Source organism: Sebastes umbrosus, chromosome 18 (assembly GCF_015220745.1).
Source record: "Sebastes umbrosus isolate fSebUmb1 chromosome 18, fSebUmb1.pri, whole genome shotgun sequence".
Lineage (NCBI taxonomy): Eukaryota > Metazoa > Chordata > Actinopteri > Perciformes > Sebastidae > Sebastes > Sebastes umbrosus.
In genome coordinates this window covers 27,425,396-27,439,729 of record NC_051286.1, presented here as the reverse complement: position 1 = coordinate 27,439,729, position 14,334 = coordinate 27,425,396, and the positions used below count along the sequence as shown (strand labels likewise).

Here is a 14,334-nt window from a genome sequence, read left to right as displayed (position 1 = left end):
ATGACTGATATATTTGTCTTCAGGACATCTCTGACTACATACGTGCTGAAAATCAAACACTCTTACGTTATTAATTTAGATATTTTCCAAAGTAAAAGTCCCTAGAAGTGTATGATTCAACTTTTTCCCATGGTCTAGTGTTAAAAAAGTCAACAAAAATCGCAATAAATCGTAATATCGAATCGCAACACTTAAAAATTGCGATACATATCGAATCGGCATCCAAGTATCGGGATAGTATCGATTCGGCAGATAGGTGTATCGTCCCAGCCCTACTTAATAGCATGACGTGCCCTCACAAATGTAGAATGTTGTAAAGGGACAGACGTCTTGAATCACTAATGGCAACGCTACGTGGATTACCAGTGGAAACACCCACCCAGAGGCTTAACACTGTTTCCAAAAAAGATGTCAAAAACAGGTTTTATCTTCTTGTGAAAAATGGAAATATCATGCAGAATAGTTGAAAATGATCAAAGTTTTTCTTTACACAAGAAGTGGAGAAATCAAATTTCAGTTGGACTTTAAGTGTGTATTGCGTGTGTGCGTGTGTGTGTGTGTGTGGGAGAGAGAGTATTTGACAGCACATCATGGCCTCCAGTGTCCACCTCTTGTGGATGTGAAAGGGGGCGGAGTCAGAGTTTATTTGGAGATGGAGCAGAGCGGACTATTGGCTGATGGCCATCGTGATGTCACTTCTACCTCGATTATATTTTGATTTCTTTGATATTTTTTCTCATTTTTGAATGGCAGGCAGGCAGGCAGGCAAGCAGCACCTACTTGTTACATGGACAGGAGCAAAGACCACAGAATTTCCCTAGATCGTTCAAATTCTTTTCTGCATCCTTCATGTCCTTATTGATTTGGTCCATTCCCTCCTCGATGCGCTCCAGTTGCTCTGATTAAACACAAGTCATTTATCCCCCACAGAACGAAGCACGAGAAGAGAGAGAGAGGGAGGAAGAGGAGAGGAAGAGAGAGAGATAAAGAGAGGACAAAGGAGAGAAGACAACAACTTCAGACACTCACTGTGACGAAAGAAAGTAAAACAAAAAAGAAGAAAAAAAAAGAGGAAAAACTGGACGCCACCACATATGTAAAAGAACCTTTGGGGCACACTGTCAGTACCTACTTGTGACACGGACATATGAAAAGCCCACAGCATTTCCCTAAATCTTTTAAATTTTTCTCGGCTTCCTTCATGTCTTGGTTGATATGGTTCATGCCATCTTCAACACGATCGAGTTGCTCTGGTCAGGACAAAGGGATGACAGTAGTGGAATGAATTTCATTGACTGATTGACAGAAATATGAGATATGATGAGCAGCAACTGAGTCATGTGTGTGTGTACTCTGGTGTGTATGTGCATGTGCCAGGGTGAGAGATTAAGACTGAACTGATTTGGTGGGATACAATAAGATTATGTGCACTTTCTTTTTTTGGGTCAGAGAATGGTAGGAAAAGCACAAAAAAATCAAATAATGACAGTGAATATTATTTTTCAATGTATTCGGACAATTCAAAGTTGAAATCTTTAAACACTGATGAGGAATAGTTTGACATTTTGGGAAGTACACACAGACGCTTTTTAGCTGAGTGTTAGATGAGAAGATCAATATCACTCTCGTGCCTGAGAATGGTATCAATCTTCTCATCTAACTTCATGCAGGAGAGCAAATATACATATTTCCCCAAAATGTCAAACTAATCCCTTAATTGTTCCTTGTGAAACATTAAGTGTTAACATCAGAGAACAAGAGTGTCCTCGCAGTTTAAATCCTTGCAACTGTGTTCAGAGCAAATATTTTATGATTTCATCAGACCAAAGCAAAGAAATCTCCCTGTTGTGTAGTTTAATGTGGTTCCAGCATCATGCAACACTGACAGCTCTTTTTCCCCCACTTGTGAACAATGTTTCCACGGGTACGGTGAGCTAAAGCCGCTCCATTGTTTTGCTGTTCAGACATCCATCTAATTTAAAGCAAACTACTGTGTGTTTCTTAGCTAATAAATGAGTGTAATATTACATGTTCTTTGGTCTGATCAATTTTTTAATTTTGCTACCACAATGGAGTGAATAGAACTGGCTTATTTAACTGAGGACTGCCTGTGTTGCTTCGTCTGCCTTTGCAAACGTTCAACGTATTATTGAGCGGATTTCAAGTATGATTGGATTTTTGGTTTATGAGCGTCGGGGGGGCCTTTTTGTCATGCTGATGTGGTGGATGGTGGGCTGGTGACTGTTCCACAGCACAGAGAATTTTCCATCCTGCATTGTGATTAAAGGAAATACGGTGCAAGCAGAGAGTGTGAAAGGGTGAGGCACAGATAAATATGGAGTGGATTCTAAAAGTACTTCATTGACTTTTTTTTTTCAGATTTGTAAAATCCCTGGTTGGCATGCATTTATGTAAATATATTCAACCAAGAAAGGGTCCATGTTGAGTCTGTGTTATTACAGTGAAGAGGGGGTAACAACATTGACCATGCATGAACATTTTTATATTTTATTTCTTTTCAGCAAACCTCTACACCCTTTCATTTAAAGTATCAAGTGGTATAGAGCTACAGGCTCTTCTGCCTGCACAAAGTCAATAACGCAGGGGTCAGAGGTCAGCTCAGGCTTACAGCCTCCTGTGTGTCCAGTCAGCAATTGTTTTTTGGAGTGGTGATCCTGCAGGTGCAGAATAGTGTGGACACCAGGGATGAGGAGATAAATGGATGGTTAGAGCAGGGATGGAGCTTTCATCCCCCTGAGTGAACGAGCGTGTTGGTGCACTCTCTTACAGGATTGGTGAATTGGTTTCCAGCCAATGGAAAGAGAGCTTAAGTCCGAAGCACAATATTCATATTTTCACACTGCCACTATTAACTGTTTGATGTTGCACACTTTAAACTTGCTTGCTCATTAACAAACTGCACGTAACCAGGGATTGTACAAAGCAGTAACATGGGTTGATAGAGGAGTGATTGAATATTTTGTCATTACCAGCTAAATCGATCGTTTTTCTTATCCACCTCTTGTATTTGTTACACCTCTGGACTGTGAGCAGGGTGGCAGGGCCTGTTTGGCTGTTCTCACACCGGTTTGGGGCATTTAGGCTTCCAGTAGCATTTACAGGAAGATGCTAAAGACAGATTGGCCAAATTGTAATCATTTAACAGGTGACCTTTGACCAGAACCATATAATAGGGCGTATTTATAGAGGTGAACAGAGTGTAGATGTAGTAGTGTACATCCAAAAAAACTTCAAAAACAAGCGCAGGATCAAAAAATCTAGCTGAGGCAAGAATCAAACAAAACATCCGCAAACTGTGTTAAAAGCTCCCAGCAACGTTTCAATCTAGTCAGGCATTATCCAATCACCGTCACAGAGCAGAGCATGCAGTATATAGACACAAAGACATTCCTCACTCAGGTGATCATTCGGCCTGAATGAAATGATTGAACGGCCTGCTAGGGATGGGAATCGTTTAGATTTTAAAGGTACTACTACTCTTACCGATACTGCGTATTGATCTCGTACTTTAATGGAACTCTTAACGGTTCTTTCTTGTTGTTTTTAAAAAAAAATATAACAGGGATGCACCGATACCAGTATCGGGTATCGGGTCCAATACCAGTATCGGGTATCGGGTCCGATACTGTGCTCATGTACTCGTACTCGCAAAACGGCTCCGATACAACGGCACCGATACCACTTTACGGTGGTGCGCCCGACCCAGCCGGGCCGGGATCCCACCTCAGCCGGTGCGCGCCGGCCCTCACTTTCATTGCGCCACAGGGTTTTGCTTGCACCCTCTGACTTGCGCGTGCGTTAGACTCCTTGGTCCATGTTTCAAGACGGGTCAGGTGGGTTGCCGGCAAAGCTGCAGACCCCTGGCGCCTTTTACGTGGGCCGAGCCCCAATCTGGCGGCACGACGCGGTTGGGGCGCACTGAGGACAGTCCACCCTGGTCGACAGTCGCACCGGGAGCAGGGGGCCCAGTCCCTCCCCGGCGGGGAGAGAGGGCGCAGCAAGCTCTTTGTCCACGGTGCGGCGATGTCTGGGCGGGGAGTGCTGTAAAGCTGCGGCCGCGAGACACCTTGGCCCCGAGTCTTTCCGAGCCGACCTAGAGCCTCGTATGTGGGACTCCCCAGCCTGCTGTGTGTCGCTCCCACCCTCCAGCTGGCTGTTAACGAGGGTCTTTTGGCACAGAGAAGTACTCGTATCGGTACTCGGTATCGGCGAGTACCCAAATGGAAGTACTTGTACTCGGTCTGAAGAAAAGTGGTATCGGTGCATCCCTACAAATTAATAACAAACTGCTTTATTTTGTCATATATACTGTAAATAATTATCATTCCAGTAGTAACTGTAACAGCATTATTTTTAACAAATCACTTTTAATGTGATAATTAAAATGTAAACTAAATAAAATAAACTATTATTTATAGTATAAGAAACGGTCATGTTTTGAACAAATCACTATTATAAACTGTAATGTGATGCTAGTGGATGGAGCAACAAGGATTTGTCTCCACCGATATTTGATGCTTTCTCACTAGATCTTTTGACAGATTGCTTGTGTTTCCGCCCTCACAGGCAGAAGACTTGTTGCACTTTTGGCAACGAGCATCGTCTGCATCGACTCGACTGAAATAGAACCACACTTTGGATCGGTTTCTTCTCTCCGCCATTGTCGCCCAAGGCCCAGACACAACGAGCCGACGGTCGGCTGTCGAACAGTTCGTGGCCGTCGGTGAGTGTCTGCCGGCCAAGTTTATCCGGTGTGTCCCACATCGTCGGCGCTAGTCTGCTGGGTCTCCGGTTTCTGTGTGTCTGTGTGTGTGTGTGTGGGAGAAAGGCAGAGAGTGCTGCCCCCCCCTCGTACACAGACGACTGGCTGAGAGAGAGATCTCTCCTCTGGATTGGAAAAATGCATCATTGATGAATGTTTTAATCTTATTACTAATTAGATCCTCCAATACCGACAGCAGAACCGTTATCGTCAGAGCTTATCGATACTACGGTCTTGAAAAAATGTGGCCCGGGGCTTGTTTAGTATCGGGTTTCAGTACCCATCAACCCCTGCCTACTGGTGCACACTCTGTCCATGCACTCATTCTGCCGATTTAAAATGTTGTTAATAGTTATTTTACTGTTAACAAGCCATTCAATTATAATTAATAATGTTTACTAATTATTAGTGCTGCTATAATTTATGTTATTTTAATTTGCACAATATTTTATATACTGTATTAAGTATTTGTTAATGATTACAAAATGATTTGTAAACCTTTAAGGAATCTACAGTCTATAAACTTTACATAGATAGACAGACCAGATATTTCTGTGTTAATGGTTAATAAACGGTTTGTAAAACATCTATAAATATTATTTGGATGGCTATTATAAAGTTGCAACTGATGATTATGATACCCTGTTAAATGGCTAATTAATACTTTGTAAAGCATCTATAAACATTATTTAGATAGTTAATAGTTTGTCAATGGTTAATAATTAGTTTCTGGTCTACCCATCTATGTAATGTTTATAGATGTTTTACAAACAATTTCTTAAAGGTTTAAAATCATTTGGTAATCACTAACAAATATTTAATACAGTATATAAAATGTTAGAATGTGCGTTACAATAAACTGATAATAAATAGTTTACTAATGTTATCAGAATGTAATTATTTTTATCGTCTCATATCAGCGATGATACGATGGAGATTTTATAAACTAGTTATTTCATATTGCACAAATACATTATTAATTATCATTTCATTGTTTGTTATCAGTAAAATAACTAATTAACTATAAAGTTACCATTTATAAATGATGGTTGTCATAAATGTTACCTTTCCTATTTTTCGACCTTTTCTATGTATTTTTCTATATAGTAGTTTCTAATATAATTGTTTTGTTTCCAGATAATTTATGTGATTTATGACATATATTTTTGATATAATATATTTAATATATGCTTGTTTTAATGTCGATCTTGAAGTATGCTCTGTCCCCAACAGTATGTGGGATTAATATGTGAATGTGGATGCAATATAAAAAAAATAAAAAAAATGCCTGTGCAATATTTTTATAGTATGCAACCTCTACTGCTCTCATATATATGTATATATACATATATATATGTATATGTATATATACATATATATATATGTATATATATATATTATTTTTTGCTTCTATATTTATATACACTATTTATATTTAAATACACTATTATTATTTTTTTTTTATTTATTTTTTTGCTACTTAACTTTTTGTTTTCTTAATGGAGCTTCCCAGCAAAAAGTATTTCAAACTATTAATAATAATAATAATAATAATAATAATAATAATAAATTCAACTTATATAGCGCTTTTCAAGAACTCAAAGACGATTGTACTTTTATAACCGGTGTGACAATAAACATCTTGAATCTTGAATTTTGAATTATCAGACAGTGTCGTTCAGCTCTGCTCTGATTGGGCCAACTAGAAAGTAGATTGACTCTCAGTCATGTAGATAGATCACAGGAAACCTGAGTGAGGAGTGTGATTGTGTGTCTACATATTGTTTGCTCTGCTTTGTGATGGCGATTTGATAATGCCTGAAGAAGAGCTCTGTAAGATGGAAACGTAGAATTTCTTCAGGGCAAGAACAGATAGCGAGTGAATGCAGCGGTGCAAAAGATCAGTTGAAGTTGTGTGGCTAAACATCGAGGGAATTGTAGTCCTGGGTACGACGGACTACAAGTTGAAGACAGTTTGAAACTTTGTGCGGATCTTTAGTTTGATTCTTGCCTTTGTGTTTATAGAGGTGGCATATCTAAAACTGTAAATGCCTGTCGGCATTGAATTAAATGTTACTAAGGCTGAGCCTCTAACATAACAGGCATTTTAATCATTGTAACATCCAAACAGTTTTTCCTCAGTAGTTCTGGAGAGGATTAGAACACAAACAGATCCAAGAACAGCCCAGGAGCCACTCTGCCATTGGCCGCCACACGCGGACAAATGCATTAACCCAACTGGATTCTGGACAATGAATGAATTATCTTCATGTTGAGCTGTAGGGTTTTGGCACTGCAGTGGTTGGCATTAAATATACCTCTGTTAATGTTTTGGCACTTTCAAGATTTTCTTTTGCTGTCTTTGTTGAAAATAAAAATAATAATAAAAAAGCTGCTGGCAAATCAAAAGCAGTTAGGCGAAACAAAAAAAGAGAAAATGTTAGCCAAAGGAAATAAAGGTTAAAGGAAGCTGAAAGAAAGAAAATTTCCCCCAAAGTTAAACCCTTGGCACCCTGAACCAATCAAATCAACCATGCGTTAAATCAAAATCAGAAAATATTACTCGAAACAAATCAGGAAAAAAATGAATTAGTTTGGAAATGCATTTAAATGAAAACAAGCATATGAAACAATCAATTCATTCCATCCAAGTGTTTTGATACCATCAATTTAACACCAACATCACTATCTATATATAATAATGTCCCGTGCGGTGCTGCTAATGTGTGAATATAATCATAATCTATTAACTAAATACAGAATCATTATATGAGCTTTGTTGAATGTGAATAGCTCAGTAATAGTATTAATAATACCTATATGTTGTAACTAAAACCCGCCAGCTCCTCTCTTTCAGACTTACCTCCCTGCTCATCCAGCATAACCAAAGTCCTGATGCCGGCATCTTTGCTCTATTCCCCAAAGACAGCCAGGTAGAAAGGAAGAATGAGGGAGGACAAATAAAATGAAATAGAGGTCAATAACGAGGCCACAACACTTTATGGATTCACATATGTGCTGCCATTAGCATTTTCCCCCTTCCCCACATTTTCCCTCTTCACTTTTCACCTCAAACAGCATTTTTTTTGTGCAAAGTTGAGTTGGAAAACTTAATTTTTTCACTGCTCTTAACCACTATTTTCGCAAAAAATTGCGTTCCCATACAACTAAACTGCATCATTAATTATGTTTAGAAGGAAACATATTTTCTCCTGGATTACGGTCACAGTTTTCAACAATGTGGTTGTGAATTGAAACAAAAAAAAAGCAACAAAACTACTTGGTTATGTTTAGTAAAAGATCATGGTTTGACTTAAAGGGGACATATCGTGCTCATTTTCATGTTCATACTTGTATTTTGGGTTTCTACTAGAACATGTTTACATACTTTAATGTTCAAAAAACACTTTATTTTTCTCACACTGTCTGTCTGAATATACCGGTATTCATGCTCTGTCTGAAATGCTCCATTTTAGGCCATTTCAACGGAATGGCAACGGAATTGCGTTGCTAGGAAACAACTTAGGTCCACGTTTAATTCCTGTCAGCTGATGTTATTTACATACACTGCAACAGTAAATAAACTGGGACGCATTTAGAATGTTTACATTTAAAAATGTGAAATGGTCTAAATATTGTATATTTGTGACATCACAAAAGAACAGAAATCCTAATGGCTTGTTTAGAACGCATCATGAGAAGATCGATACCGCTCACAGGTCTGTACGCTAAATATGAAGCTGCCAGTAGCAAGTTATCTTAGATTAGCATAAAATCTAGCCTGTCTAGCTGGTCACTGCTCCGGCCAAGAAATAGTTCCAGCACATAACTCCCTATAAAACTACAAAACAAATGTGATACAATGTGTTAATATGTAGGCTTTAGAAGTGTTGCTAAGATGCTAAGCTAACCTCACCTGGCTTTAGCTTCATATGTAGCATACAGCCATCAGTGTGGTATCAATTTACTCGGCTAACTCTCGACAAGAAAGCAAAAATGATTTCCCAAAATGTTGAACTATTCTATTAGATATCCACAGTGACACATCTTAAAAATCAAAGTAGAGGTAGAGAATTACAAATCTGAAACATACATGAAGACCCACATGTTTTTAAGTATTTAACTGTTGGTACCTATGATGTCTTATAAATCACACAAGATATAAGTCTATGTTTTTCTGGAAAGCCGAACAGTGACTAATTTAACATCAAGACACGCTGGGATCATTTCGTTGATGTTTCCGTTCTCCTAAAGCAGGGGTCAGCAACCTGAGGCTCTGGAGCCACATGAGGCTCTTTAGCTCCTCTCCAGTGGCTCCCTGTGGATTTTTAAAAAAATAACTGGAAATTAATAACTGTTTTTTGTTTACATTTTCATTTTTATTTATCATTGTTGTAGGTCTATGGTACGACGGTACGACAGAGTATTAAGGCCACCTTGAGGGAAAAAAATAATAATCTGAGATTACGAGAATAAAGTCATAATATTATAAAGTTGTAATTGTTTTTATGTGTTATTTGCTTTTTTCTCGTAAAGTTATGATTTTATTCTCGTAATATTACGATTTCTTTCTCGTAAAGTTATGACATTATTCTCGTAACATTACTACTTTTTTCTCGTAATATTATGACTTTATTGTGTAAATCTCAGATGTTTTTTCCCTCAATGTGGCCCTAATACTCCGTAGTACATTTGCACTTTGCCCCTCACTGCATTAGACTTATATACTATATACTTAGACTATAAACTGTGTTACCTTCATCACAATGCTCAAATGTTTTGCAGCTCTAGACAGATTTTTATTATTTTTTTTGGGCTAAAATGTCTCTTTTGATGGTAAAGGTTGCTGACCCCTGTCCTAAAGGAACAAATTAGAACAATTTGCTCCCCCAACGTCAGCATGTAGGCTAGTATTGATTAGAAGGGGCAAAGGTGATTTGGGCATTACATCTTAAGCATGAAACATGGAAATAGCCCCCAGGAGATCAACAATAATAACGCTGACAGCAAAGGAGAGTTCTCATCTCGACCCCTGCCACTGAATTTCCTCGTACAAATGACGCAATTAATAACCCACGAACCCAACCCCCCTTCTGTCGAAGACTCGGCAGTTGTTAAACCTTTGGACGATGCATTGCTTGTAAACTATGAGCAAGGCTATTCCCCCCCCCCCCCAATATTTAAAATGTAAATTGTCTTCTTTCAGCCTTCAGATTTTCATTTTAATTCCTTCCTGACTGTGTACCATCCGAACAGCTGAGCCTGAGCCTGAGTGCAACAGTAAAGCTCTTAGTCACTGATAGGCTGGGTTGGCTGCAGGTTTTGATGCCGGTAGAAAGAGTAGCGAGGAGGCGGAGGATAGCAACACTCGCTTATACGCAACTCTTCTTCCTCTCTGCTTCTTAGAAATGCAGCACTAAGATGTGGCACCTGGTTCAGCCTGATAGGCATAAATAAGATTATGGTGTGTCAGTGCACACAACATCCCCCCTCCCCCCCTGCCTCCTCAGCAGTTTGGGAGGAAAGCCACATTGATGTTTGAGAGGCGAGGGGGGAGCAACGCTGGTGTATAAATTATTCTGTAATTCAGCAAGCCTCCGTCCCAAAGAGAAATCCCAAAGTAGTCGAAATGAGTCCCTGCGGGGAAACTCCAAGGAATAATCAACCATGATCCCTTACAGGACTGGAGGTGGTGGTGGTGGTGGTTCAATATGGATTCCTCATTCAAATCAGGCGGATAGATTCATACATTTTGGCGGATACAGTAGGTTGCGAATTTGAAGGAGTTACAGCTTTAAGATTTGGTTTGGTGTGCTGCAACATAAAGGATTCTTACTTACTCAAAAGCGACCTCAGGGTATGCACTGATTTGAAAACTACTTTTTACTTAGAAAAATAAAATACTATAATAACTTCAAAATGAAACTCAAATCTTTTTTTTTGCATTTTTTCAGGCTGTCAAAGTTAACCCGATAATAACCCCATAATAACCCCATAATAACCCCATAATAACGCATTAATGCAAATTATTTTTAACGCCACTAACTCTCTAACGCATTAACACAACTTGTGATTTTTAGGTTGTAAAGGGCTCAGTTTTAAAGCTTAAAGTGAAGTGAAGATACTGGCATCATATGAAACTACAAAACCTGATGAATCCATCGGTACCAACCATGTCATACTGGCTTGTCAGGTAGGAGGTTAAATAACGCTCCAAACTTACATGAAATTTTGGCGAGGAAAAACTGGCATGTCTATTTTCAAAGGGGTCCCTTGACCTCTGACCTCCAGATATGTGAATGTAAATGGGTTCTATGGGTAGCCACGAGTCTCCCCTTTACAGACATGCCCACTTTATGATAATCACATGCAGTTTGGGGCAAGTCATAGTCAAGTCAGCACACTGACACACTGACAGCTGTTGTTGCCTGTTGGGCTGCAGTTTGCCATGTTATGATTGGAGCATATTGTTTTATGCTAAATGCAGTACCTGTGAGGGTTTCTGGATCAATATCTGTCATTGTTTTGTGTTGTTAATTGATTTCCAATAATAAATATATATATATACATTTGCATAAAGCAGCATATTTGTCCACTCCCATGTTGATAAGAGGATTAAATACTTGACAAATCTCCCTTTAAGGTACATTTTGAACAGATAAAAAAATGTGTGATTAATTTGCGATTAACTGCCATTAAAGCTGCAGTAGGCAAAGATGTTTTGGCATCATTGGGCAAAAATTCCATAATAACCTTTCATCATATTGTAATTCAAGAGTTCTGAGAGATAACTAGACTTCTGCTCCTCATCATGGCTCTGTTTTCAGGCTTTAGAACATCTAGCTCATGATAGAAGACTTTGGCCAATCACAGGTCATTTCAGAGAGAGAGCGTTCCTATTGGCTGTGCTCCAGTTGGTGGGCGGCACTTGGCATTTCCTCAACTGTTCTCAACATGGCTGCCGGGTCACAAACTTTCTCATATTACAGCTGAACAGTACACTACAAGATGTTTCTGAAAACATTTGAGGAGAGAAATAGTCATTACAGTAACAGAATATTGATTCATATTTGATCAGCGCTGCCTAGTTTGGTCGGTCTGTGAAATCCTGCAGATGCCATTAGAAGCACCAGAGGACACCAGAGGAGCATGATTTTTTTCAGATTACTGGTCTTATGTCAGGATGTGTCAGGATATAGTGACCATTTTATAAAATAGTTTCTTTTAATCATATTTGCTCCATTTCTGCCCAATTCAGCTTGAACTTTTTTAATCAACTGACAGCCCTTCAATTTTTCAACCCATCATTTCCTCAGTCGACTGCATTACCACACATTTCTGAAGTTTGGACTGGATATCCTGAGAGATATCATGAAATAGACAGAATATTATCTCCAAAGTAGGGAACGCCAGCCTCGTGTTAGCTATTTTGTGTGATAGCGGCATGTAAAACAGTTTGTTAATCTCCCCCGCCTGCAGCACAGTCGTACAGGGCGGGGCTGCGTGTTGTGATATGTCGACGGATGATCAATGTGACCTTGAGATCTGCGCCGAGAGCTTGTCAGATGCCGCCACCACCCCCAGCGGTCCACGCTGTCTCCCTTTTTATTTCCTCCTTCCCTCCATCTCTGTCTGCTTGTCGTGGGGTGTAACTCTCAGGCTTTCCTGTTCTCTTTCACTCTCAGTCTATTACAGCATTATTTATTGGCATAAATGTTACAGGGGCAAATAAAAAATCTACGGAGTCTGTGCGTGTGTGTGTGTGTATCCTCTGTCTTTGATGTTAATTCATTTTGTACAATGCTATTCACGCTATCATCCAGTTGACTCATGGTTCACTCAATCCTGCCTGACAAGACTAATGAATTCAGGCACTTAAGGCCCTGACGCACCAGCCCGTCATCCGATTTCGGGCCTTCCTTGAGCGTCTATCGGCCTAGTTTTTTGCGGTGTGTCCTGCACCGTTGGCACTAGTCTGCCCGTGTTGGCGGCTTTTTTTGCGATTCAGCGTGTTGAATCAGCAGCAGAGCCCGTCGGTGAGAGAAATCACTCTGATTGACTGTATGTAAGTTTTTACACGTAGAAATGTTTTTTTATTGCAAATGTGTGAACAGCTTGTAACCTAACCTAAAAAATGAGACCTTCCGCAACTTTCTGGGTGCCCTCTATCAGCCTGTAGACTGCTTTTAATGTGAAGAAACCGGGCCCCTTCAACGGTCCAAAATCCAACGGATTTGACGTCATGGGCGCTTGTGAGTGCGTTTACGGGGTTAATGTTCGGTTAGAAATGGAGTCTGCTAACGCTAACAAAAAACAGGCCCCACCACAACTCAGACTCCAACAGACTCCATGTAAGCACAAAAAAACACAAAGTTATATCCAGTGAAGCCCGTCTTGCAAAACAGGAATGTGACCGACGTTGGGCGGAAACTAGTGTTGTGGGAGAATAGCAGAGTCAGTGCGGAGAGTGTGTGTGCACGTGGTGAAGTGAGTGGTGAAGCAAGAGAGAGAGAGCAGTGGAGCAGAAGAGAGTTAGTTCAGCTTTGAGAATATCAAGTGAATGTTCAGTGGAAGTTGCAGTTTAGATAGAAAGATCAATCTATTCAATCTAACTCTATTTCCCAAAATGTTTCTTTAAAATGACATCATTTTGGTATATTCTTGCAATCCAGTCAGATTTTTCAATTAAAGGTCCCATATTGTAAGATTTTCCTGTCTTTTATATCATAAAGCAGGGTTAAGTGCCGTATAAATACTGTGAAAGTATCGAAATACTCAATCCACAGATAAATACACACATAGTGTATGTGAATGACATCAGCTGACAGGAAGTAAACATCGGCCCAAGCTGTTTCCTAGCAACGCTATTTCGTTGCCATTCCATTGAAATGCGCTAAAACGGAGCGTTTCTGATAGAGGGTGTATACAGGTATTTCAGAGAGACAGTATGAGAAAAATAATGTGTTGTTTGAACATTAAAGCTTGTAAACATGTTCTAGTAGAAACCCAAAATACAAGTATGAACCTGAAAATGAGCACGATGTGGGCCCTTTAAAAAAGCTCCAGCTTCCTATTTAATACACAGAAATGAGACTGGAATTCTAATCTAACTCTCTGCAAGAAAGCAAATAATGTTATTTCCAAAGATGATGAACTATTCCGTCCATTAATAATGCGAGATACTAAATCACACCACTTTTTATTCAGTTTCCTTTCGTTCAACCCTGTTTCAAGAAGAAATAACGTCTCATTCTTGCCAAATCATCACATTTTTTTCTGTCATGGAGATGAGTTGACCTCTTACTGTAGTGCATCCATGTATCCAAAGATAACAAAGAGCTCCTTACTGTCCTTTGCTGTACCAGTACACATCCAGCTCCTCTCCTGTGAGACAAACTACTCTATTGTACACTGTAAATACACTGCTGTGCTTCATGCGTGTTGCTACAGTGTTTTGCTCGGCTCCTCTCTCATCGTAAACTGTTGTGAGTCGCATGTTGTAACAAAATGAGAATAATGGGGACATTGTGTAAAAGCTGGCTCCCTCAGAT

At 39.5% G+C, this 14,334-nt stretch overlaps 1 protein-coding gene across 2 annotated transcripts in view; it reads right to left on the bottom strand.

Moving 5' to 3' along the window:
• The window catches only part of snap25a (synaptosome associated protein 25a), a 62,772-nt gene that overhangs the window by 12,719 nt on the left and 35,719 nt on the right, over nt 1–14,334 (bottom strand). Inside the window, exons 4-5 of one of the 2 annotated variants that reach the window (XM_037750404.1) lie at nt 7,647–7,695; nt 1,133–1,250 (exon numbers count right to left, since the gene is read on the bottom strand). In XM_037750404.1, the coding sequence (XP_037606332.1) occupies nt 1,133–1,250; nt 7,647–7,695 (167 nt within the window). Of the gene's footprint in view, nt 1–780; nt 899–1,132; nt 1,251–7,646; nt 7,696–14,334 lie in introns of both variants that reach the window. The other variant, XM_037750403.1, reaches the window with a different exon arrangement.